Consider the following 26359-nt stretch of genomic DNA (forward strand, 5'->3'; position numbering starts at 1 on the left):
GCTACCTCTCACGTGGTCTGGTAACCACTCTTGCCTCTCTTTTAGATTTTATGTATCTGAAGAAGTTTTTGGTTTCCTCTTTAATATCATTGGCTAGCTTACTTTTTTATTCTATATTTACCTTCTTAATGATTTTTTAGTTGCCTTCTGTTTGTTTTTAAAGACTTCCAAATCCTCTAACTTTCACATAATTTTTGCCCTATTACATGCCCTCTCTTTGGCTTTTATGTTGGCTTTGACTTCTCTGCTTAGCCATGGTTCTGTCATCTTGCCTTTAGAGTGCTTCTTCCTCTTTGGGATATATATATATCCTGTGCCTTCCAGATAGCTTCCAGAACTTCCGGTCATTGCTGCTCTGCTGTCATCCCTGCCAGTGTTCTTTTGCAGTCAATTCTGGCTAACTCTTCTCTCTTGCATCTGTAATTCCCTTTGCTCTATTGTAATATTGATACATCTGACTTTCGCTTCTCCTTCTCAAATATCAGGCTGAATGCGATCACTTTCCCCTAAGGGTTCTTTTACCTTAAACTCTAATCAATTCCAGCACAACACCCAATCCAAAATAGCTGATCCCTTCGTGGACTCAGCCACAAGCTGCTCTAAAAAGCCATCTTGTAGGCATTCTACAAATTGTTGGGACCCAGAACCAACCTGATTTTCCCAATCAACCTGTATATTGAAATCCTTTATTATTATTGTAACATTGACCTTTTGGCATGACAAAGGTAGACTCATTGTTAACACGAGTGAATCTGCAGATGCTGGAAACAAATAAAAACACAAAATGCTGGCAGAACTCAGCAGGCCAGACAGCATCTATGGGAGGAGGTAACGACAACATTTTGGGCCGAAACCCTTCATCAGGAGAGTGATGAAGGGTTTCGGCCTGAAACGTCGTCACTACCTCCTCCCATAGATGCTGTCTGGCCTGCTGAGTTCTGCCAACATTTTGTGTTTTTAGACTCATTGTTTCCATTTTTCATTACCCATTCCCACGATGGTGAGTCACTGGACTTTCATATTGATGGAGGATAGGGAGGTCTAATATTTAAACCAGAGATGACAAAAGAGCATGGAGATGATAGTTCAGTATAGTCCATGACTTAGAGAAGTCTGTTAAGATAGTTGCTCCAATGCTTTGCATTCAGTGTCTTTGTTGATACAGGATGGTTCACCCAGTTTGATCCTTAGCTCAGAGGCTATGCTAGGATATTTCAGAAGACAGTAACAAGTCAACCACAAGGGACTTGGGTCATCAGGACTTTGTGACCAAAGAGTTGTTCCAGCTCACTCAATTCTTTTGGAAATTCAAATTATTTAGTTAACTAAATTTAATTTTCCCCACTTAGTGCTTAAACGTAATACTGATTTTCACTCCATACCCCAAGGGTACTCGTCCATCAATTTAAACTTTATGTCACCATACCCAATATGACTGTGTTTTGCCAAGAGTCTTGCAAGGAGTGGTGTTAAAGATGGTGTGCTCAAGGATGACTTAGATCAAATCAAGGCAGCACCTGAATTCAAGAAGACACACCTATCCCTAATTACGTGATAGGTAAAATGCACTGCCTGAGATGTTCCTGAGATATACTCAACATTGCTTTTCATTGTCTTGGTATAGAATGGCTGAAAAACATGTCCCTTGTTTAAATTTCATATAAATTAGAAAACAACAAGTAGGAGCAGGAGTAGCTCATCTCACCTGCTCTTCTATTCATCAAAATTGAGCCCAATCTTTCGCTTCAATTCCATTTTATTCACTAACCCCAAATCCCAATTTCACTAACACTCAGAAAACTACTAATCTCTGTTTTGAATGAATTCAGTGATGGAGCCTCTACAGTTCTCCAGGGCAGAGAATTGCAAAGATCCACCACCCTGTGTGTGGAGAAGAACGTCCTATCTGTTACCCGAGCTCTTGGCACAAATCTCCTCTTTATATACACCATGATTTTTTTAATAAGTTTTGTTGAAATTACTCTTCATTCTTCTAAACTCTAAAGAACACAGAACCAAGTCTATTCAATCTCTCTTTGTGTGGCCAACCTGCCATACCTGAAAGCAATCCATATGACTGGTCAATGAAAGTGACATCAAATTCAATCCAGATTTCTCCCCAGTTTGGATTAACCCAGTTCAACTGAGATAAAGAATTATTGATATACTAGATGACCGATGGTTTTTATACCAGAATGTTTCACAGTCTGAGTTGCTAACACTGTCAAAGACTGTAAAGAAAATTAAGAGGAAGTTTATAGAAATGGGGATTCAATTGAATAATATGAAGGATATGATTCTAATTCAAATAGAAGTAAGTATTGCTGTCTTCTCAGCAAATTATGATCCATAGATCAGGATAAAGCCATTTAAAAACAAATTCTCCAGTCAACGTTCTTGAAATTCTCTCCAATTTAGAAAAGCTGTCAGTAATTTCAAGAACAAATCAATTGGTAATCATTCCTAAAGTCCATAAGAAAACAAATTATCTATAAAGTCTGAAACATGGATCAATAATATTAACTTACCGGTTTATATAATGCTTGTACATCTATAAGCACATCACCAAATGATGTATTAGTTGGCTTTTTATCAACGGGATTAGGAAGCAGTAATGAGACCAGAAGTTTGTCTGGGTAATTGGGTGGTTCCGGTCCTTGAGGCAACTTGTCAACAGAATTCTGGGGCATTAGAAAATGTTTACTGGTTACCACAGCTCTGTTATTAACAGCACATTACACAGACAAAGAAACAAAATGTGCTTGTCGCTGCCACAATCAACCTATTTGTTATCATCCTATCAGAGATATTCCCAATGCTCAAACAATCCCTCCACCATCTTCTCTGCTATTGAAAACTAACTTCTTGTCTCTCTGTCGCAGTTCTGACAATGGGTTTCGGACTTGTGACATCAAGAGCTCTATCTCCTCATGTGCTGCCTGACCTGCTCAATGTTTCCTATATTCTCTGGTAATAAAAAGTGCAAAGGTGTGGTTCTGAAAATAACAGCAAGTTGAATCAAGTATTGTGACGTTTTCAGCAAACTATCACCTGTAGTTTAACACACAGAAAGTGCTGGAGGAACTCGGAAGGTCAGGAAGAAACAGTTGATATCCTAATGAGGGTGTCAGCCCTTAACTTTGACTGTTTATTTCCCTCCGTTGATGCTGCCTGACCTGCTGAGCTCCTCCAGCATTTTGTGTGTGTTGCTCTGGATTTCCAGCAACTGTAGAATCTCTTGTGTTTATCACCTATAGTTTAGAACAAAGGACTTAAAAACCATTTTATTTGTCAATATTCTAGCATTTTTTTCCAAACTAGAGACGGGAGCACCTAAGAACTATAGCATTTTCAGGCCCTCCATTGGTCAGGGGTGACCATCAATGTAGTATCCCAGCTACCTTCATGAATCACAAGCCACTATGCAAGCTAGGGCAGTATAATATAGAGAGCAAGCTAAAGTTAATCAACAATGAGGTGCAAAACCGAATTTTTAAAAAGTGACATCACGTCAAGTGTAAATAAGGAGGAAAATAATTAAATCTGATGCTCCACATTTGAGTCACCTTCCATCTGAAAGGCTGGATCTGTATCACTTTTCCCTGATTATTATAGGGAAATTACTATTTTAAAGACGTTGAGACACTTCACCTGTGAGTCTGTTGGTCATCTACTCTATCCAGTGCTCCCGGCTCCCTCTGGTGCTTCTCCTCCTTCTCTTTCTCCCACAGTCCACTGTCCTCTCCTATCTAATTCCGTCTTCTTCAACCCTTTACCTCTTCCACTTATCACCATCCAGCTTCTTACTTCAACCCCCTCACCTACCCACCATCCCCTTCAGCTGACTTCATCTATCACCTGCCAGCTTGTTTTCCTTCTGCTCCCCCAACTTCTTATGCTGGCTTCTTTGCTTTTCCATTCCGGTCCCAATGAACCATCTCAGCCTGAAATATTGACTGACCTGCTGAGTTTCTCCAGCATTTTGCATATGTTGCTCTGGATTTATGCATCTGCAGAATCTCTTATGATTTAAATAATAGTGTCCCAGTTAGATTGATAAGAATTTGTACTATGTATACAGAAAATGCTGTTTCAATTCTATTGACCTTTGCTTTGTATTTGACTAAATTTACTAAATTGAGTACAACACTATGTGACAAAAAAATTGATTATACTTAAGATGTCTTCCGGGTGAGCGAATGCTAGTATCTTCAATCGCAATGCTAGCATACCTACTGCTGGGTCCAATAATGGCCAATTTTGCAGATTTGCCCAAATCAACAACAAATAGTGGAACTGGAGCTGACATTTGTAATAAAGTGAGGACACAAGAGTCAGCAGATACTCTAATGTAAAACATTATATGTAAAGGCAGAGTGAGGTTTAATCAATGTGGATTGTAGATTTGGTCTCTAATTCGGTTTTTATGACGTGTTCTAATTTTAGTTCTGGTTCTACTCGTTCTTTTTTTATTATTACTTTTTGGGTGAATTTTGAATCGGGGCAGCCTGCAGATAATAAACACTGATCTGAACTGTACCAAAGTATGCCTTCTGTGTCTTATATTCTGTTTTTGCTTGTTTTTTTTACCATTTTCTTTTTGCTCTGGGAGGAGGTGGGGTTTGATGTTTTTCTTTGAATGAATTGGTTCCATGGTTCTTCTTTGTTTTGTGACTCTCTGTGGGGAAGACAAATTTCAGGGTTGTATACTGCGTATATACCTTGATAGTAAATGCATTTTGGATTTTGAACTTTGAACAATAAAACAAAACACTGCTGGAGGAATTCAGCGGGTCATGCAGCATCTCTGGAGGCAGAGGTTGATACCTCACAAATGTAATTTGCAATAGAAATGGGTTTAATGGAATGATTGGATATATATTATGGGCTTCAATGTAGAATGACTTCTGCATGGAACAGGATGTAAAGCCTTTAAAAGAAACTAGAACATTCTTATTTCATAGGCAGTTTTGTAATCATCATGGGTTAAAGAAATGAGAAGTAAAAAGTTTCAGCACTAACCTCAGCTATTGCCTTAGCCAAGCCTTTAAACAATTGTATGTAAGCTGACAGAGTGTGCGGACCATATATCGTTGATGCACCCTCATAACGTTGAACCTGGTGAAGAAACAAGTAACAATATCCAGTGAGGTAGTAGTTTCAAGAATAAGCTGCTGATTCTCCTGTTACCCTTCATCCCTAGGTTACATTGGAAAGCTCAGTGTTCTTCAGATATTGGATCCCAAGTCTCATTCAAACATCTACTGAGTACCTGAGGAATTTCAGAAAAAGATTAGAACCTGTAACAATACTTACAAATGCCAATGGCTGTTTCAGGTACAGCCTCTAACCCTTTGCTCATGGACTCAGAGTTCATTGAGTCATAGGATGACGCAGAGCAGCGAAGAAGCAGGCCTTTAGGCCCATAAGGTCCATGCCAAACACATCATCCTCCCTGCTAGCCCCAGGTGCCCACATTCAGCCCATAACCCTTCAAGCCCTTCCCCACCATGCACCTATCCAAATTCCTCTTCAATGTTGTAAATGTACCTGCCTCAAACATTTCACCTGGCAATTCATTCCAGGTACTTACTACCCCTTGTGTAAGGAAGATACCTCTCAGGACTCTTTCAAATCTATGCTCTCTTATCTTGTATCCGTGCCCACTAGTTTTGGACTCCCGAAGTCTGTGGAAAAGACTAAGATTGTCCACCTTATCCTCATTCTTCCTCATTTTATAAGCTTCCCTAAGACCACCCCTCAATTTCTTATGCTCCAAAGAATAAACAGGAAGAAATTGGAGAGAAAGTGCAATGTAGGTAGACAATAAGTTGCAAGCCCAAATTTATTGTGAGGTCAAGAGTACATTGTATCATATTGGAGGACTGTTCAATAGTCTTATAAGAGTGGGGTAGAGGCTGTCTTTGAGCCTGGTGGTAGGTCTTTTCAGGAATTTGAATCTTCTGCCGAGCATGGAAGCAGGACTTTTATCTCATCCAGCTTCTACAAACCATTAAGCAAGAATTTACATTTTTCTTTAAATTTTGTTTTACTCAGAGGTACAGCACAGTTACTGGCCCTTCCAGCCCAACAAGTCTACACCGCCCATTTGCACCCATGTGACCAACTAACCGACTAGCCCGTATGTCTTTCGAGTGTGCAAAGAAAGTGGAGCAGCTGGAGGAAACCCATGTGATTATGGGGAGAATGTGGAATTAAACTCAGGTCACTATCACTGTAATAGCATTACACTACCTGCTCTGCTATGTGCTACCTCATTATGTCATCGTACTCTTCCTAAATTCTCCTTCCCCCAACCCATTTCTACTATTCATCTAAAAACAAAGGAGTATTTTGCTATGGTCAATTGACTTTTGGAAGGTAGAAGGAAATGGCAGTTCCCAGGGCATAAGGAGAACATACAAGCTTTACATAGACAGCACTGTAGATCATCATTGAAATGGATAACTGGAGCTAAGAGACAGCAGTTCTAATACTGACTTTACTGAACTGTATATGATACACTTCTGATATGAAACCATGTTGGACAAAAGGGCTCCTAATTTACACCTTAATATCAGATCGAATTTCTTGGCTGTAATCCCACTAGCAATGCAAATAAACGTTTCAAAATCTTGCAAAAACTCATCCTTAGCATGAAGATAAGGCTGAAGCCATAACCCCACCACAAAAATTCACATCAGAGCAGTGGCTGGAGAAATGTAATTCGAAGTGTGGATATGTTAACGGGCAAAGAGGTTTATTTAGGGGTGCCATTTAGGCCAGTGATTCATCTGTGAAGGCATGAAGAGAGCCTTTTCAATCTGATTACAGAATTGTAATTTATAAAAGAGTACAATCCACTTCAGACTGATGCCACTAATAATAAAGTAAAAGGTCAGACCACGTAAAGGCATGATCTACGAGTCTTCTCCGACTAGGCCTCAAAGTGCAGATTCCAGCCTCTCTGCTAGTTTTTGGTTAACCTCCAGATGGAGCACTGTGCTAAAGCAATCCTTTCTGTGGCGCAGTACAGAGTTCAGGAACATAAGGGATGGGACGATAAAGAGATAATTGACGGACTGCAGGGTCCTCTGACTGAGGAACTTTAGACCATTGACATAGATTGACAAAATTGTTTAAAAGAGTAAAGTTAATAATTTAATGAATTTTGAACATTATGAACCCTGCCTGCAGTCCCCATCCACTGTCCTCACTTCCTGTGCGTCCGTGACCAATCTAGATGTCCACATTACCAACCCTGACACATCCAGAGAGGAAGGTCAGGCCACAGGTGTGGTAGCACTTTGAGGCTCCAGTCAGAATGCTAAGCATCAAATGTTTTATCGTTGGATGTATTTTTAAAAAGTGTTCTTAGAGATTTAAGTGTTTTCGATTTTAAAACAGTTAATAAAAACTTAGCTAAAAGCACATTCAAACATAACAAATAATAAAAAAACACATTAAGATAAAGTAAAGTAAATAAATGCCTCAGTTTTTCACTTTATTGGTGTTCAGTGAGTGGAGATGTCATTCCTACACTCACTCTTTCTGGTACAAAGCTGAGAGTAGAGTTTGTCAAGACCCTCTCCTCAGACAGTTGCTTGTCGCAATACTGAGTCTTGTGATGGAATACAGAGTCAGATGCTTCTGGCATTCAACACATCTCCGATTTCCACCTGCCACTGAGCACACACAAAAGGCCAAGAGGTGCCGAGGCAGCCTCAGCTAATTGTCAGTAGCTCCCCTTGGAACCACTACTTCTGGTTATAAATGCAGGAAATGGTAATGTCTGCAAGCTGAATTGACAGTGGCATCAGTTTTATCAGTTTTAACATGCATTTAGTTTCACATTCAATAGCCTCCTAAGCCCGAAATGGATTTCCTACTGAGTCCTATTCAAAGAGAATTCCATTCGTCCAGAGGTGACAATCACAGACTGGATCTGTGCAAAAGGCCATAATTTGAGCTTCCTTTCCCCTCATTGATGAAAAAAAAATAAACCTTCAAGAATTTGTCATAGATCTAAATCCATACTGAAAATCCATAGCTTAAGAGGCTTCATCTTGAAGTAAACTGCTGACATTTAAGTGCCTCAGCAGCTGGTGAACAGACTGCAGGGACTATTTTCAGCCACTATTCCCTAAGAGTATTTTGCAGAACATTATTGACCCTTGTAACATTCTTTCAATATTTCTACAAACCCTAATAAATAAAGCATGAGTAGAAGCAGAAATTAGTCACTTGGACCTCGAGCTTGCTCTATCATTCAAGAAGGCTCAATTAAGTGCTGTCCATTTTCCCAGCATTCTCAAAAAAACTCTGATTCCCACAATACGTGAAAATCTATTGATCACAACCTTAAATGTACCCCACATTATCATCCCTAGCCCTTCATCATAGAGAATTCAAGAGATAGACAATCTTCAACCTATTGTTGTCTGTGGGAGCTTGCTGTGCATAAATTGAACACCATGTTACAACAATAACTACACTTCATTAGCTTTGACATGCTTTGGGCTAGAACATAGAAATCTACAGCACATTACAGGCCCTTCAGCCCACAATGTTGTGCCAACCTTGTAACCTACTCTAGAAACTGCCTAGAATTACCTTACAGCATAGCCTATTTTTATAAGCTCGATGTACTTATCTAAGAGTCTCTTAAAAGACCCTATTGTATCTGCCTTTACCACTGTTGCCGGCAGTGTATTCCAGGCCCCCACCACTCTCTGTGTGATAAAGCTATCCCTGACATCCCCTCCTTCCTGCTTCCAAGCACCTTATAACTATGCCTCTTGTGTTAGCCATTTCAGCTCTGGGAAAAAGCCTCTGGATATCCACAAAATCCATGCCTCTCATCATCTTATACACTTCTATCAGATCACCTCTCAAATTCTGTCACTCCAAGGAGAAAAGGCCAAGTTCACTCAACCTATTCTCAAAAGGCATGCACTCCAATCCAGGCAACAATCTGTGCCCTCTCTACAGTATCCACATCCTTCCTGTAGTGAGGTGACCAGAACTGAGCACAATATTCCAAGTGGGAGATGACCTGAAGTTGCAAAGGACACCCTGGAGACGAGAGCCTGCTTTTCTCCCAGTGAGCCAATTGGTACAACATTCAGTTCTGGTGAAAGATGAGCTACCAGCTGACCCACAGGTCCCTCATCTTCTGGAATCGATAAGGTCCTCACTGCCAGAACCAGAACCCAGCTAAGTCCTGACCAATTCAGAGCTGCAGTCAATTTAAGACAGCTTGGAAGGGAAAAGAATAGCCAAATCACAATGAACTCCATTGATATCAATTACATTTTGATAAATATCACTATATCTAACATTAAACTGTCTTGTAAGATGAAACTTTTAATTACCTGATATTCTTCATATGTTGTGATATAATGTGTGTAAACATTGCACAGCCCAGCAACAACAACATCAACATCTTTCAAAGTCCCAGTGGATTCAAGTTCCTGTGGTGGACAAAGGCAAGCATTTCAAATAAGCACCACACTGTAGCGGTGTGCTACAAGTAGCGCTAAAATTACGACACGGAGTCGGTAACTGCAGTCGAAGGAAAAACTTTATTCGAAAACTTCAGCCTCACTTTTAAGCCTCTGTCAACCGGCCCCCCATGGCGAAGAGGCTCCAAAGCTCTGTGCTCGCAAACCCCCGTAGGCTATCTAATTGTGAGTCGGTTCGGATACGCTAGGAAATGAGGCGCTACAACACTATAATACAACTATTTTCACCACAAAATTTGAGCACGAAAATCTACTAATAGTGGTGCCATTTCAGGTGATTTCTATGATAGGTTATACTAAATATTTTCATGGAGATTTTTAATTTATTTTCTAAGCATCCTTGGTAAGACCAGCACTTACCGTCCCTTGGTATCGTTGAACTGCCATCTTGAACCATTGTAGCCCATCTAGTGAAGGCTTCTCCCTCAAAACTGCTGGGTTGGGAGATACATCAAAGGAACAACAATATGCTGGAAGTCCAGATATTGACTGGATCCACACTAGAAGAAAATCAACCCATATATCTGGCAGTCCAGAATAACACACGAAATGCTGGAAGAACTCAACAGGTCAGGCAGCATCTATGGAGAGGAATAAACAGTCAAACCCTTCATCAGGACTGGAAAGGAAGGGAGTAGAAGCCAGTATAAGGTGTTTACGGGAGGGTAAGAAGTACAAGCTGGCAGGTGAAAGGTGAAGCCATAGGAAGGGGGAGATTGGTCAGTGCCAAGTGAAGCCAGATGAGGGGGAAGATGAAATGAGAAGCCGGGAGGAGATTGGTGCAAAAGGGAAAGGACTGAAGATGAAGAAATCTGATAGGGAAGGTGAGTGAACCATGGGAGAAAGGGATGGAAGAGGGGCACCAGAGAGAGGTGATGGGCAGGTGAAGAGAAGAGAAGGGGTAAGAGGGGAGTCAGAATGAGAAATTGTGGAAGAGAGAAGGGGGAGGGGGAGAAATTATCAGAAGTTTGAAAAATCACTGTTTGTGCTGTTAGGTTGGAGGCTACCCTGAATGAATATGAGGTGTTGTTCCTCCAGCCTCAGAGGGGCCTCATTGTGACAGAAGAGGAGGGCATGGACCAGCATGTCAGAATGGGAAGTATAATTAAAATGGTCCCGCCTGTTTTGGCATATTCCTCCAACATTTTGAGTGATGCTCTGGATTTCCAGCAAATACAGAATCTTTAGTTTACATCTGGCAGTTCATCCTGGCACTGCCAAGATACCAGTCTAACTGGCACCTAAAACCTTCACTGTGGGTGCAGTCATATAATTAATGCAATGCAAAGGCTACTTTAGCAGCACCTCCAGTTCTACAATCGCTCCCAGCAATAGCAGCAGGTGCGTGGGCACATAAAATGCTGACTTGGAAATATATTGCCATCTCTTCATCGCTGTGTCTGAAACCTAGATGTCTTTGCCCAACAGCATTCTGGGTGTACCTTCACCTGAAGGACTGCAGTGATTCAAGATGGTGGCTCAGCACCAGGGGCAAGCAGAGATGGACCAAATATGCCAGCCTTGCCAGACGTACCCAATCTGGTAAATTAATAAAGTAAATCCTCTACAGTCGAGCACAAAACCTATTAATATGACAGAAGGAATGATAATTCTTTGGATATACTGTTTTTGAGAAAAGACATTAAACCAATATCCCTCATGCCCTCACAGGTACAAGTGAGAGATCGTGCCACCCTGTTTCGAACAAGAAAAAGGAAATTTTACTCAGCAAGCTGACCAATATTTATATCCAATTGAATACCACTAAGTATAATTGATTATGTGATGATCATAATGCACCTTGTAGCATCTTTCTCTACACAAATTAGCTGTAATCTCTCCTACATTAAATAGTGATTATAACTTAAAAGTGATTTAGGATATTCAAGGTTGTGAAAGAATACATAAATCTCTTCCCTTCTCACAGTAATTGATATTTAGCTATGAGAAGAGTTTGAAGACGTTATGGTTTATTCAGCACTCAAGATTTTAATAGGATAGCAATAAAACAGATTTATGGTGCATGAAAGAGTTATCTGAGCTGCAGTGAGCTGTGTTTCAGTGTTTGCACTGGAGGTTTAACAGAGCTAATACCGGATTTCAGGGCACAAGCTGGGATGGGGAATTATGGGAGAGGTGATGGAGGAGCCCTGGAAACTTCAAGTCAAGTCAAGTCATTTTTATTGTCATTTTGACCATAACTGCTGGTACAGTACATAGTAAAAATGAGACAACATTTTTTCAGGACCACGGTGTTACATGACACAGTACAAAAGCTAGATTGAACTACATAAAAAAACAACACAGAAAAAAAACTACACTTGACTACAGACCTACCCAGGACTGCATAAAGTGCACAAAACAGTGCAGGCAGTACAATAAATAATAAACAGGACAATAGGGTAGTAAGGTGTCAGTCCAGGCTCTGGGTATTGAGGAGTCTGATAGCTTGGGGGATGAAACTGTTACACAGTCTGGTCATGAGAGCCTGAATGCTTCGGTGCCTTTTTTTCATTAGCTAGAGCGCTCTGGCAAAGCGTCTGGAAAAAGGATCATAGTCTGTCAACAGCTTTTGGATGAGGTTGGGGCCTGCTGGAAAACAAACAATAGGGAGGAAATGTAGCAATTCTAAACAAAGTGACTTTTGTACATAAAAATGGCATTTGGTTCATAAATATTAGATGTATACCCCCCCCCATTTGAATAGAATTGATGTTTCATAGAGGATGTAAGGCACAAGGAGAATGTTTGAAAGTATTGTTTTCTTCTAACTAGGCAACAAATCATGTTGATTTCCTTCTCATTTAAGCCTGATGGTGGTGCACAATTTAACTGTGGCATTTCACATATCGAACATAGAACACCAAAGAGTACAGCATTGCAGCAGGCCCTTCAGCCCACAATGCTGTGCTGAACCAATTAAATTAGCAATTTAATGGCCAATCGAACCAACCCTTCTGCCTACAGAATGTCCATATCCTTACATTTCCCTCATATTCTTGTGCCTATCTAAACATCTCTTTAAAGTCCCTAATATATCTGCCTCTACCACTACCATGGGACAGCGCATTCTATTGCTCTCACATCTCCTTTGAACTTACCCCCTTATACCTCACCTTATATGCATGCCCTATGTCTGTAAATGAATGTCTGCACCTATGTAAACCATTTCCCATTATTGGTGAAGGGTTAGAATACCACTTGTCTCATACAGTGTGGTTTTTGGAATAGAGTGTCACTTTAAGGTCAGATCAGAAGCAAGTGAGCCAGTATCATTGCCAGGATTCCAATTAGCTGGCTACTTAGTGGACTGTCCTTGGAACACAGAAAGCACCATCCTTGAATACCAAAGCAAAGCTCAATTGGAAGATTGGGAACTACTTTGACTTTCCTGAAATTTTCCAGCATGCTTGGCCATTGTGTTAGAACACAAGATGTCTATGTTCCTCAAGTGGATGCCTTTATTAATTAAAAAAAAAATTAATGTGTAATGGGTTAACTAGGCACAAATAAACAGTTCACCATCATCAGGCATAAGTGGTAAGGAAATCAATATGATTTGAAGTCTAGGTTTTAAAAAAAAGCAATATTTGCAAACTTTCTCCTTGAGCTATCCTGCTCCAATCCCACCTAAAATCTCATTACTCTATTCAGCCATCTCAGACGCCATTGTTCTGTGATCACTGTAATGACGAGGAATCCAGAAGAAGAGCCTATTCCATGAAGCACAATATCAAGTGTCTGGTGGTTGGAGGGGAAGAAGTGTTCAGTGAGCTAGCCCAACTATCATCCACAGCATCCACAAACTAGTCAGTGTTGAGATTAGTTAATTCAGGGCTGGCCATGAATCAGCCTAAATTCCACCTTAAATCAATTTACTTCAGCAAGGCTAACAGGGAACTCAGTTAAGTCTGTATCTCCATACAGCACATCTGAATTATTTTGCATAATTTGACATAAATTAGCTACTTACACGCTTTACATTTTCTCTCAGTCTTCTTCCTGACATAGTTCTAGGTGGGGAAAGGTCATGAGGAAAATTTGAAGACTTTAATAGCATGTTTTCACAAGGAAAATTAAGCTTCTCTGCACATAATCAGCAATTGATCAATCCATCTTATTTCTTCCTCCCGGCAGCCAACAATACATTGAACTTTGAATATATGCTATAGCTCAAAAACCAGCAAATGCTAAGTGCCACTGTGTAAGCGATATCAATGGACAACATGCACAAGGACACAAGCAGTCAGTATAGTAAATCTTCTGAAGGATTATACCTTTTCTAAAATCAGTTGGGATGGAATGTCCCAGTATTATCTATTAGAATTTAAATAAAATTATAAACTCTGGAATCACTCAGCAGGTCAGTCACCAACAGTGGAAAGGGAAACAAGGCTAATGGTTCAGGATGAGTACCCAAAATTAGAACTAGGAAAGTGAGAAAATAAATTATATAAATTACCAATGATGTAAGAGTGGAATTGATAGAACAAAGGAAGAATACAATGATTAGTGTAGAACTGGGTGTTTGATGAGGACTCAGTGTCTAAAATGCCTGTATCTCTCTATGACAAAGAGATATCTCTGATAGTGCAAAATGAGTTTGCCATGCTAATAAGATAGCGTGGAAACAACTCATGAGTATTGATGAATGAAGCTGAAGGGAATAAAGGCAGAGATATAGGGAAAGGTAAAAGTTATAACATGCAGAGCTGCAAGAACTACCCATCAGCTGAGGCCAAAGCAGAAAGACAGACTGAGTCAATATTTTAGATGGATTCCCTACAGCTTAACTATCCAGTTCTAACACAGACACAGAAAATGAGTTATCCAAAGTTAGAAAATTCAAAGTTAAATCCAGAAACCTGCAACATGCTCAGACTGAAGAGAAGGTGATGTTCCTCAAGCTTATTTTAGACATCATTAGAAAGTAGCAGAACCAGATCAGAGTGGAAGGGAAATTGGCCACTTCTGCTGTGTGGTTATCTATATTTAATATTGGCTCATTTTCTCTCACCTTGCCGAGATTACTTGATCTGTTGGGCATTTCCAGCTTCTCTGTTTGGTTTCAGGTCTCAGCACCAGATCTGAACCATACATCACAGCTTTAACATGCTCATTCGTTTTTTTCTCTCTCTCAGCCCTTATTAACCTATTAACTAGGACTACGTAAACTTGGGCAAACTTGGTCTCACCTACTAGAATCTAACCATCCCCCATCCACTCTAAAAATTAAAGCAGGGGTCCACAACCTGGGCTCCACAAACCCCTTGGCTGATGTCAGGGATCCATGGCATAGAACAGGTTGGGAACTCCAGACCTAAAGCTAACTTAGCTTCTCTCAATTCTGATGATGGGTCATTGATCCAAAATATCAACTCTGCTTCTCTTTTCACCACCCTGCTGAGTGTTTCCATCATTTTCTGTTTAAACAAAACATTCCTTTCGAACTGGGTTACAAAACTGGGGGCATGAAATTTATTTTTTTTAAATTATATTGACTATAAAAAGATATTCCATTGCCGATGCAGCAATAACAATGGCAGTCTGAAGCAGTCTACAGATTTTTGAGGAAGACTCACGTGAACTCTCCAGGAACAGCCACAATTGCCAATGTTCCAATGGTAAGAATTTGCACGTCCACAATATCCGGATGCCAAGGAAGTGGTTTTGACATCTGGAAGGTGAAGAGATGTCATTCATATTACTACTGTTGTTCAATGTTATGCTGCCATGGTAGCTAAGCCAGTCATCAATTATTTTTAATGTGCTTCAATAATTCATAGATCTGCAGCTGATATAAATACATGGCAAAAAGGTGGAAAGGTTTGCATCCAAGAACAGAGGAATCTTAGTGCCCGTGTCAATAGATTAAAATCTCGACACATGTTGATAGGGCTGTATGATATGTTAGACTTCAGTAATCAGAGGATTGATTTCAAGAGCTGTGACATAATATTGCCATTCTATAAAACTCAAGTTGGATCACTGTTGGAGTGAGTCATTTCTAGCTACCTCATTATAGGAAGGATGTGGGAGCTCTGGGCTATCAATTATCCATGACTGGCTTAGTTAGGCAAGCATACCAAACAAAGAGGAGAACTATCACCAAGTGGGAATATTCACATGAACAATTGACAACGTGGGAGAGTAATGGTTAGTGTGACATATTTATAGCACCAGTGACCTAGGTTCAGTTGACTGCTGTCTGTTACAGAGTTTGCACGTTCTCCCCATGACAGTATGGGTTTCCTCCCACATTCCAAAGATGTACGGGTTAGTAGGTTAATTGCTCACATGGGTGTAATTTCCTGTGCGGGCTCATTTGGCTGTATCTCTCAGTAAGCATTATAAAAAGATACCCTGGCTTCACCACGTATAAAGGATGTCCCAAAGGGCCTAATGAGTGGAGACGAGGAAACACATTACACCAGCTTTTAATCTAATTAAGAACATTAATGACATGTCACCGCACACCACATCCACCTGTTCCAGGTAAGGCATCTAATAAATCATTATACAGAACCACTCAGTAGAGAAGCTGTGAATGAGTTATCATCTGGGATTACTATTTGAAAATGCTCAAATGAATCAGGCATTTCCAGTCAGATGATGAAGTCTTCTTTGACTGGGGACCTTTAATGAAGGCAAATATCTGAGGAGGGTTCTGCTCAGTACATATCCTCAACTGGAAATCTATCAAGGTAGCTTCCCCAAAGTTGAAGAATCTCCCACTTCCTTAGCACTAAGGATTCCATGAACTTGATGTGCTAGCATAGGTGTGCACAGTGAAAGACTTTACATTTAGACATACATTAAAGCAAGCTTTCAGAAACTTCCAGAAAGCAAAGACAAAGATATGACAGGTTTTTAAATGTATCAGGACTAATTGCTATTTCTTGCTCTTCAAACATCAGGGCCCTAGTCAAGTGGTAAAAGTGAGGAACTCCAGTGGAAATCAGTCACACGATGTTTCCTGGACATGGGTCCACACTGAAGTGGCAGTTTTGCAGTGGCATGACCATTAGCTGGCATAGGCTCAAGGTGCTAAACGAGCTCCTACTTCATGATGAAATATGGAGAAAAATGGCATATTCGAAATGTGGGCAGAGAAAGGGCCGTGTGCCATCAACAGGGTGTGTGTGTGTGTGTAAGCAATATCCTTGCAAACTATCAACCTAGTGGGAATAAAGCTGTTGGCAAAGGAAGCATAAAAAGTCGGCATATTTTCTAGAAAAGCACTCTGGCCTTTAGTACATAGCTCCTTCTGTAATATTTTTGTAAGTGAAAGTAGATTTTGATTGGCAGAGTTCACCAGCTGAATATGAGCCAAGCGTTGGGAGTTAACAGCTAATGGAAAATGAGGTTTGACAATTATCTGATTGAACGTTTGTGGTTGAACTCCCCACAGCTCACTGCCAGAGGAAAGGCTCAAAGTACACAAGATTTTGGTTAGAGTAAGGTAACTGTAAAGATTAAACTTACGTAGCCTGTGTTGAAAAGTATTGGTTTGGGGTGGTGGCATTTCTGGGTTTCATTGGAGGGTTTTCCCAGCAACATATCCCGGATGGAATCCCAAAACGGATCTCCTTCAACAGTTCCTGCAAGGACATTTATCACACTGCAAATCAAACCATGACAGGCTCTGATGGCAGCATTTTACTTTAGACTTTAAACACACAGCTTCATTTTCATTTTGTTTTCAGCTCATTTCAAATTTCTTGCCTTTTTAAAAAATCAGACTTACCCTGTGTAAAATTAAAGGCTCCCACTCCATCAGTTGTACCAGCTGCAAAACTGTATCCAAGGGCAGGTTTACAAGTATGGCCCTGTAAAATTGAAAGCACTGTGATAATATTTATGCCTCAACAATCACAGGCTTACAAGTATTTCAATGTTTGTAAGTTTTAGGTAGGGTGTGGGATATTCCACTCCAAGCAAGCTGTAAATGTAGTTGATTAAAACTGAAAGTCACTATATTTATCAGCTTTAGTTATCCCACGGGAACAGGAAATCAGAGGGGTGTTTGATTCAAATAAAAAAGAGCTTCTCTGCATGTTTAACAACAGATTTATTTTGTTGAAATTATTTAGAGAAAATCCAAACAGCACAAACTGGCTGCCCTACTGGCATTATTGAAATCTTGTACTTATCTAATATGAGTTTAAGTGACTCCTGGAAAACATTTCACAAGAAAATCTCTCCTGATTAAATCATGCTATCACTATGTTCTAACTAAATCTATCCCTTTTTCTTTCACACTCACAACTTGTCAGTGAACTAACCGGCACCCAGTCTTCTAAATCATTACAAATAAACTGGCTAAAAAAGCCATACAAGTGTCAGCAAATGCACACAAAGGTGCTGCAGCCTGGGTGAAAATATAAAATCAGGAGAGTTTTGTAAAACAGTAACTATATCTGAGAGAAACTAGGCATGGCAGGGAACATCTGAGATGATTATTGGAAATTAGTGAGTAAATATTGGAATAGACATCTGGAATATCTGAATGAATGTCTGTTGAAATTAATAACAGCAATGCCAAGGAAAAGCAGAATCATTTTCAGTTTTTGGCAGGGAATTAGAATTAAAGGAACAGAATGTCTATTGATAACACTGTCACCAAACGAGCTGGACACAGGGAGGGGCAGGGCAGGCACACGTCAGGGCTCATGGCAGACAGTCAACGTTGATCCACTCCATACACAGTATACTTAAACAGCAGTGCGAAATTAACTTTCGGAAAGAAATCACTGCAACTTCTTTTAATATATACAAAGGGCAGGTTTACAAGTATGGCCCTGTAAAATTGAAAGCACAGTGATGATATTTATGCCTCAACAATCACAGGCTTACAAGTATTTCAATGTTTGTAAGTTTTAGGTAGGGTGTGGGATATTCCACTCCAAGCAAATACGAGGAAATTTGCAAATGCTGGCAATTCAAGCAACACACACAAAATACTGGTGGAACGCAGCAGGCCAGGCAGCATCTGTGGTGAACTACATATCCCTGTCTGGACACGCCCCCTGCTGACTGCTCCTGTGGCTCCTCCCACAGACCCCTGTATAAAGGCGATTGAGGTCTGAGCCCAGCCTCTCTGTCTCCAGGATATAGTATGGTGGTCAACCACTGCTTGTTCCTTCTTCCAGTCAATAAAAGCTGATATCTCGCCTTTACATCTCAGAGTGAGTTATTGATGGTGCATCAGCATCTGCAGGAAGAAGTAGAGTCGGGCCGAGACCCTTCGTCAGGACTAACTGCAAGAAGAGATAGTAAGAGATTTGAAAGTGGGAGGGGGAGGGGGAAATCCGAAATGATAGGAGAAGACAGGAGGGGGAGGGATTAAGCTAAGAGCTGGAAAGTTGATTGGCAAAACGGATACAGAGCCGGAGAAGGGAAAGGATAATGGGATGGAAGGCCTGGGGAGAAAGAAAGGGAGCACCAGAAGGGAAATGGAGAGCAGGCAAGGAGTGAGTGTGAGGGGGACAGAGAGAGAGAGAACAGAAGAAAAAAAAGGGGAAAATAATAAATAAATCAATAAGGGATGGGGTAAGAAGGGGAGGAGGGGCATTAATGGAAGTTAGAGAAGTCAATGTTCATGCCATTAGGTTGGAGGCCACCTAGACAGAATATAAGGTGCTGTTCCTCCAACCTGAGTGTGGCTTCACCTTGACAGTAGAGGAGGTCTTGAAAGCCAAACTGCCAATGCAATCAGAATGGGTGGAGAGGAAGGCTGACTGTGGAATTACTTACTCTCTTACCTCTTGGACATCTGTCTCCACTGCCCGTACAGGCAATGACACTATGGCCATCAGCCATTGTATTTGGACAGAAACAACAGGTGAATGTTGCATTCAGTATCATTTCCATCAAAGCAATACAGGGCAAGGAAGGAGAGCAGGGAAATCTTTAAAGCTTAATACCTTGTAATAAAATAAAGAGGGAGGGGTGTGGAGAAGGTGGGAACAAGTGAATGGAATATGATGCAAGCACAAACACAAGCCAAGTAGGCGAAATTGTCTGGATCAGCAGGTAATGTAGAAAAGGGCTCCTCACCCACCAAATGCATACTGACCCTGAAACACCCAGTTACTATCATCTTACATTAACTTCATATTATTCTCCACAGATGGCCATCAATTCCTGCCCTCCATCAGGCCTGTCACTCAGCTACATATGGCAAAGAAGTGGGACATCCAGCTCACTATGTTCATCCTGACATTTTTGCTCTTCTTCATTAATTCCATTTGCCCACATTAGTACTGCCATGAGGACTTCTATGCTTTGTCCAGTTAAGTGCATCTCAAACATTGTAATTGTATCTTATTTAATCACTTCCTCTAGCAGTACATCCCAAATATCAACCTCTCTTTGTGTAAAAAATCTTACCCTAAGATTCCCTTTACATCTCTTGCCACTCACCTAATAATGATCCTCTCAATTTTTCAATACCCCTGACATGGGAAAAAGATTCTGTCTCTGTTATATTTATATTCTTCATAAACTTATATACTTCTATCAGGTCATCCCCTCAGCCTCCTTCACTCCAGGAAAACAAATCCAGTCCAGCCCCATAAAATCCTTTTGAATCTGAGCTGAACACTCCAACACAATCACATCCTTCCTGTAGTTACGCACAACACTCCAGCTGAGGCCCAATCAGAACTTTGTAACGTAGCAACACCATGCTGACTCAATTGACCTTTAATTCCCATTTATTGTCGCTCTCAGATATTCAACATTCATGGGAAGTAGGCTCTGCCAGTTGCATGAGAATTGCTGAAAAAATACTGTATTATCACACACTAATGCATAAACTTTTAAATAAATTGCTAAATTATATATTGTTCCTTTACCCTTTTAAATAACAATGTTTATGCCACATTTTCTCTTCTTAAAAGCTAAATAACACTAAAATGCAGAAGAAATAACTCAAGTGAATGGTCATACCCACAATCACATGAAGTGCCAAATCTTCGAAGAAGATGTTCCTGCTAATCAGCCACAACTGCACTGTCCTTTTGTATGAATATAAATGAACTAAAAACCCTCTTCATACTTATATTACCTAACACTTGAAATAGGATACACTCCTGGAGCTTGTTTTTAATAAGAACAAAGTCTGTGCATAGACTATTGCATTGGGTGAGTCTACCACTTAGATCTGCTATAGGTGGCCGGGGGCAGTGCATAAACAGTAGCAAACTGGAACTCTGCACCTAATTCAAACTTACTATTTTTGAAAAAAGTTATGAAATTGCCCTGAATTCATCCTGAAATTTGAGAGACAAGCTAAAGTATTATTACGGTGTATCAGTTTTACAGTGGAGTAAAGGAAATTACAGAGGCATGAGAGAGAATTTGGCCAGAAATGATTGAAAAAGAACACTAGCAGGCAGAGCAGCAATGGCTGGAATTTCTGGAAGTAATTCAGAAGGCGCAGGATATATACATCCCAAAGAGGAAGAAGTATTCTAAAGGAAAGATGACAGAACCATGTCTAACGAGAAGTCAAAGCCAACATGAAGCCAAAGTGAAGGCATATAATAGAGCAAAAATTAGTGGGAAGTTAGAGGACTGGGAAGCTTTTAATAACCAGCAGAAGGCAACTAAAAAGTAATTGAGAAGGTAAAAATGCAATGCAAAAGTGAGCTAGGTAATTATACTGAAGAGGATAGTGTATAAAAGAGAGGCAAGAGTGGATATCAGACACTGGAATATGATGCTGGAGAGGGAGTAGTGGGGGAAATCGAAATGGAGGATGAACTGAATAAGTATTTTGCATTAGTCTTCACTAGCAGTATGGTGGAAGTTCCAGGTGTCAGGGGTCATGAAGTATGTGAAGTTACCATTACCAGAGAGAAGGTTCCTAGGAAACTGAAAGGTCTGAAGATAGATAAGTCATCTGGATCAGATGGTGTACACCCTGGGGTTCTGAAAGAGGTGGCTGAAGAGATTGTGGAGGCATTATTAATGATCTTTCAAAAATCACTAGATTCAAGAATGGTTCTGGAAGACTGGAAAGGATAGAGAAAGGAGAATCAATTGATGTGTACTTGGATTTTCAGAAGGCCTTTGACAAGGCGCCATACATGAGGCTGCTTAAGTTATGAGCTCATGGTGTTACAGGAAAGATTCTATCATGGATAAAGCAGTGGGTGATTGGCAGAAGGCATAGAGTGAGAATAAAGGGAACCTATTCTGACTTGCTGCCAGTGACTAGTGGTGTTCCACAAAGGTCTGTGTAGGGACCATTTCTTTTTGCATTATATGTCAATGATCTGGATGATGGAACTGATGGCTTTGTTGCAAAGATTGAAGACTATATGAAGATAGGTGGAAGGGCAGGTAGTTTTAAGGAAGTAGAGCAGCTACAACAGGACTTAGACAGATTAGGAGAATGGGAAAAGAAATGGCGGATGAAATACAGTGCCAGAAAGTATGTGGTCATGCACTTTGGTTGAAGAAATGAAAGATTGACTCTTTTCTAAATGAAGAGAAAATAGAAAAAAACTGAGGCACAAAGGACTTGGGAGTCCTTGTGCAGGATTCACTAAAGGTTAATTTGCAGATTGAATGTGGTGAGGAAGGCAAATCTGATATTGGTGTTCATTTCAAGAGGACTAGAATATAAAAGCAAGGATGTAATGTTGAGACTTCATAAAGAATTAGAGTAGTGTGAGCGTTTTTAGGCTCCTTATCTTATGAAGAATGAAGCTGAAGCGGGTTTAAAGGAGGTTCACTAAAGCAATTCCTGGATTGAATGGTTTGTCATATGAAGAGGGTTTGATGGCTCTGGGCCTGTACTCACCGGAATACAGAAGAATGAAGGGGATAGCATTGAAACCTATCAAATGGTGAAAGGCCTGGTAAAGTGTATGCGGAGAGGATGTTTCCTATAGTGAGAGAGTCTAAGACCAGAGGACACAGTCTCAGAATAGAGGGGTGTCCTTTTAGAATGGAGATGAGGAGGAATTTCTTTGGCCAGAGAGTGGTGGATCTGTGGAATTTCTTGCCACATATGGCTGTGGAGGTCAAGTCTTTATGTTTATAAGGCAGAGGTTGATAGATTCTTGATTGGTCAGGGCATGAAGGCATATGTGGAGAAGGCAGGAGATTGGGGCTGAGAGAACAATTAAATCAGCAATGATGAAATGGCAGAGAAGACCCGATGGACCAAATGGCCTAATTCTGCTGTTATATCTTAAGGTCTAATGGAAATTGTATAATATTCCAATAAATTTTTGATGGTTTCATGAGAATTCTAGGTACATAAATAGTGGATTAACTGAAGTTTACAGTATATCCTGGCACAACATCCAAAAAGGGAAGTTACCAATGTGGACTCCAACAATGATATGAACTAATAGATCTGACCTATATACCAGTAAAGCTCAGAATTCAGTGTTTGAGAACAGATGGACAAGTATGGAATTCACTGTCATTTCAATGGCTGAATGCCAATGGTACCATTTGGAAGGCCCTGATAACAGTCAGCAGGATTCAGTACTTCTCTCATTTCCCTCCCCATTATCACTGCTACCACTAAGGCTGATGCCACAATTTGCCAATAACAACCCCAGCATTCAACGCTGATATGTAAACAATGCCAAACCAAGAAAAGGCCAGAATAGTTTGAGATTTGAGATAATAACTAACAATATCAGGTGGATTAGAAGTGTCAAATGTTCACTGAGAAATGGGATTACAAGAAACTTAGTTCTTGATCCTTTGCTTTGCTCCTGATTGTCTTTTGTTTGATAACATAGCTGGGAAATGAGTTCCCTTTATTTCAGCTTCATACAGTACAAACTATAATCACCATGGCTGTACTTTTTAAAGAACTTTATTTTTAGATTGATGTCCCCAGACAAATTACCCATCAGTGTAAAAATGATGAGTTGTCAGAATTTGATTAATTTGGCCCAGAACCCACTGCATTTATGTTATACTCCAAAAAAAAACTCTAGTTGGTAATGATCTTCCCATTTGAGCTGTCTGCTCTTCAGTTTGCTGAGACTTGCTTCAGTTCTGAGCCATTACTTATTGGCAATAAATGGGCCTCACTTTCTCAATAAATAGAGGCCTTCAGACATAATTAAAAGAAAGAAAGATTATCTTCATAAGAGGTACGAAATCTGGTGCTCACTTTATGTGTTGAATTGAATTGGACTGTAACATCTGTCATGTTGACCCACTGATGCGCAAAGTTGATGGGACCTTTGATTTCTCTGGTGGCTGTTCGGAATAACTCCTGAAAATAAACAACATGAAAAATACAGGTATTCCAGAAATGCATCAGCAGCAATCCATCCTTTTATCAAAGAAAACGTGCACTAAAATTTCACATTTGTATTTTTAATCACATACAATTTTTTCAAACTAATATCCCCTTCAGAGGTCCCACAATCTGTGTGACACTGTTCTCAACCACATGCTCAGAAAAATGTTTTTTTCTAAATGAGCTGGTGTTAGTAAACTGTTTACCTCCAATTTACATATGTCCTGTTGGCACTGTGACTATCCAAGTACTCGAGGTATTCCAGTTGATTAACTTAAAATCAACATCAGAAGACATATGCATATACAGAAAGGGATTGGAAAAGAGAGAGCCGTATCATGAAGGATCCCACCCCTGAACTTATGGGCTGTTTGCTCCTTTCCCATTAGAGAAGAGAATGCAAGACTCAAAAGAGTAAGTTACTTTCCCCAAGCTGTCGGGATGTCAACACTTCTGTCCATTAACCCTCTGCACTAACACTCACCAACATGACATACACATTTGCCACTCCACAGCCCCTCAGGACCCTTCATACCCTCATGCACTGCCACTTTACACTCCACACCTCAAGCCTGCACCGGGCCACTATGTTTTCATACACTCTGCTGCTATCTAGAAGAGTCCCTCTTGCCAAGAATCACTTTGTCACTTTATCATCTCCTGTCAGTCAACTTATGTACAGATACTCCTGCACCAAGCATCACTTTATGTACGTACAATCAGTCTAGGTACTCTGTATGAGCTAAACTTGTGTAAATATAGGCACACTTAAATAGTTATTTGCACGTTGTGTTTTATTGGATTGCTTTTATATTTATATTTACTTTTTTTTGCTTTTTTATTGTGTTCTCTATGCTTATTGTGTTTTTAATGCTGCATCAGATCTGGGGTAACAATAATTTTGTTCTCTTTTACGCTTGCGTTAAGGAAGAATGGCAAATTGAATCTTGAATAATGTCAAGGACTAGCAGTCCCACTCACAACACTCGTATCAGGGCACTGATGGAAACCCAAGTTTCTTCATTCTTGTCATTTTCAGGGAAGCATTTGCACAAAGCAGACAGAAAATAAATGCAAACCAAACTATTTTATTTTAATAAAATGAACTGCTGGAGTCCAGGCACCAAGCATTGTTTTCGTCCCTCTAAGTGATTACAATAGAATTGTTTCACCCCTTAGATTTAACCAACACTGAGAGGCTGGGTCACAATATCACTGAACTTTACACACCTTTGCCTTATTGTAGATGCTGCGTCCAATGATTGCAGTGCTCTCAAACATATCTTTCCCCGGGCCTGATGACATGCACATTGAAGACTGTAAAATTATAGGGAATAAGTGTAGAAAATCATCATAACTCATATATTTTTAAAAATTGGTCGATACGCAGTGCGATTTGAAGAAAAAAGTTGCACTAATTTCCTCACGCATTTCACATCATGCAAAGCAATTATTAACCAATGTGCTGAGAGATTAGTCAACTATCCAAAAATAGCCAACTTCACCAACTTCACCAAATAACAAACTTGACAACAGCTTTAATGTAGCACAAAGGGTGTCATAACACCATTAGCAAACAAAATTTGTTACCAAACCACAAAAGAAAACATTGAATCAATGCTTGAAAGCTTGAACAAATGAATGGCCTTAAAGGAAGTTACAGGACTGTCTATTCTAAAATAAAGCTGAGATGGAATCTCTTCTCAGAAGAACAAGTGTCTGAAACATTCCTCTTCAATGGGTAATGGAAGCAGGGCGTTAAGACAAAGGTAGATAGATTCTTGATGAGAAAGGGCATGGAATGTTACCTTGGGTAGGCCAGAATGCAGAATTGAGGTTACAGTCAGGTTAGTCACAAACCTATTAAAAAGGCACAGCAAATTTGAGGAGTGAAACAGCCTACTACTGCTCTAAATTTGAATTTTTAAATGTGCAGGAAGGTCCTGATGTTTACGCGGCGTGTTCCAGAACGTAGAGACTTGGAGAAGGCACAATCCCTAATGATGGAGTATTATCTAAGTTGAAGAGGGAAGAATTTGAGATGCTTAGTTATGTATCTTGAAGTACAGAAAAAGAGAAGTTAAATCATGAAAGTTCTTGAAAACAAGAATGAGCATATTAAAATCAAGACATTACTTAGAACCAATGTAGGTCAGCAAATGGAAGAACACTGGAGTATTTTTGCACAAACTCAAGCTTACAGGATTAAACTGGGAGGCACTCTTTGGGTGAGTCAGGTCAAGAGGTAACAAAAACACAGGTGAAGGTTTCAGAAGCAGGTGAATGGATTTGATGTGAAAAAAGTTGATCTCCCAAAGGCATGGAAATACAGACTAAAGGTTGAGTCATTCCACAAGTTAGTAAAAGACAGTTTTGTACATGAAACTAATTTAAAAAAGGAAAAATAATATTTTCCTTGTTGCTATTTGACTGGGATAACATTGTGGGAACATTTCATTCATGTGTTCAAGCTGAAAGTCAACTGTTAAAAAGACCAGGAGTGAAGCTTGTGGGCTCTGATGTGCCTATGTGGGTGGGATGTGTGACCCAT

General features: G+C 40.1%; 1 protein-coding gene across 6 annotated transcripts in view; it reads right to left on the reverse strand.

The window, feature by feature from the left end:
• The window catches only part of asah2 (N-acylsphingosine amidohydrolase 2), an 87095-nt gene that overhangs the window by 20089 nt on the left and 40647 nt on the right, over window positions 1-26359 (reverse strand). For all 6 annotated transcript variants that reach the window (XM_059947440.1, XM_059947439.1, XM_059947438.1 and 3 more), the window contains 9 exons: window positions 25039-25125; window positions 23677-23781; window positions 17272-17353; window positions 17010-17125; window positions 15107-15201; window positions 13498-13537; window positions 9375-9473; window positions 5023-5118; window positions 2529-2681 (listed from right to left, as the gene is read on the reverse strand). In XM_059947440.1, the coding sequence (XP_059803423.1) occupies window positions 2529-2681; window positions 5023-5118; window positions 9375-9473; window positions 13498-13537; window positions 15107-15201; window positions 17010-17125; window positions 17272-17353; window positions 23677-23781; window positions 25039-25125 (873 nt within the window). The remainder of the gene's footprint in view (window positions 1-2528; window positions 2682-5022; window positions 5119-9374; window positions 9474-13497; window positions 13538-15106; window positions 15202-17009; window positions 17126-17271; window positions 17354-23676; window positions 23782-25038; window positions 25126-26359) is intronic.

The sequence above is a fragment of the Hypanus sabinus genome, chromosome 22, assembly GCF_030144855.1.
Source record: "Hypanus sabinus isolate sHypSab1 chromosome 22, sHypSab1.hap1, whole genome shotgun sequence".
Lineage (NCBI taxonomy): Eukaryota > Metazoa > Chordata > Chondrichthyes > Myliobatiformes > Dasyatidae > Hypanus > Hypanus sabinus.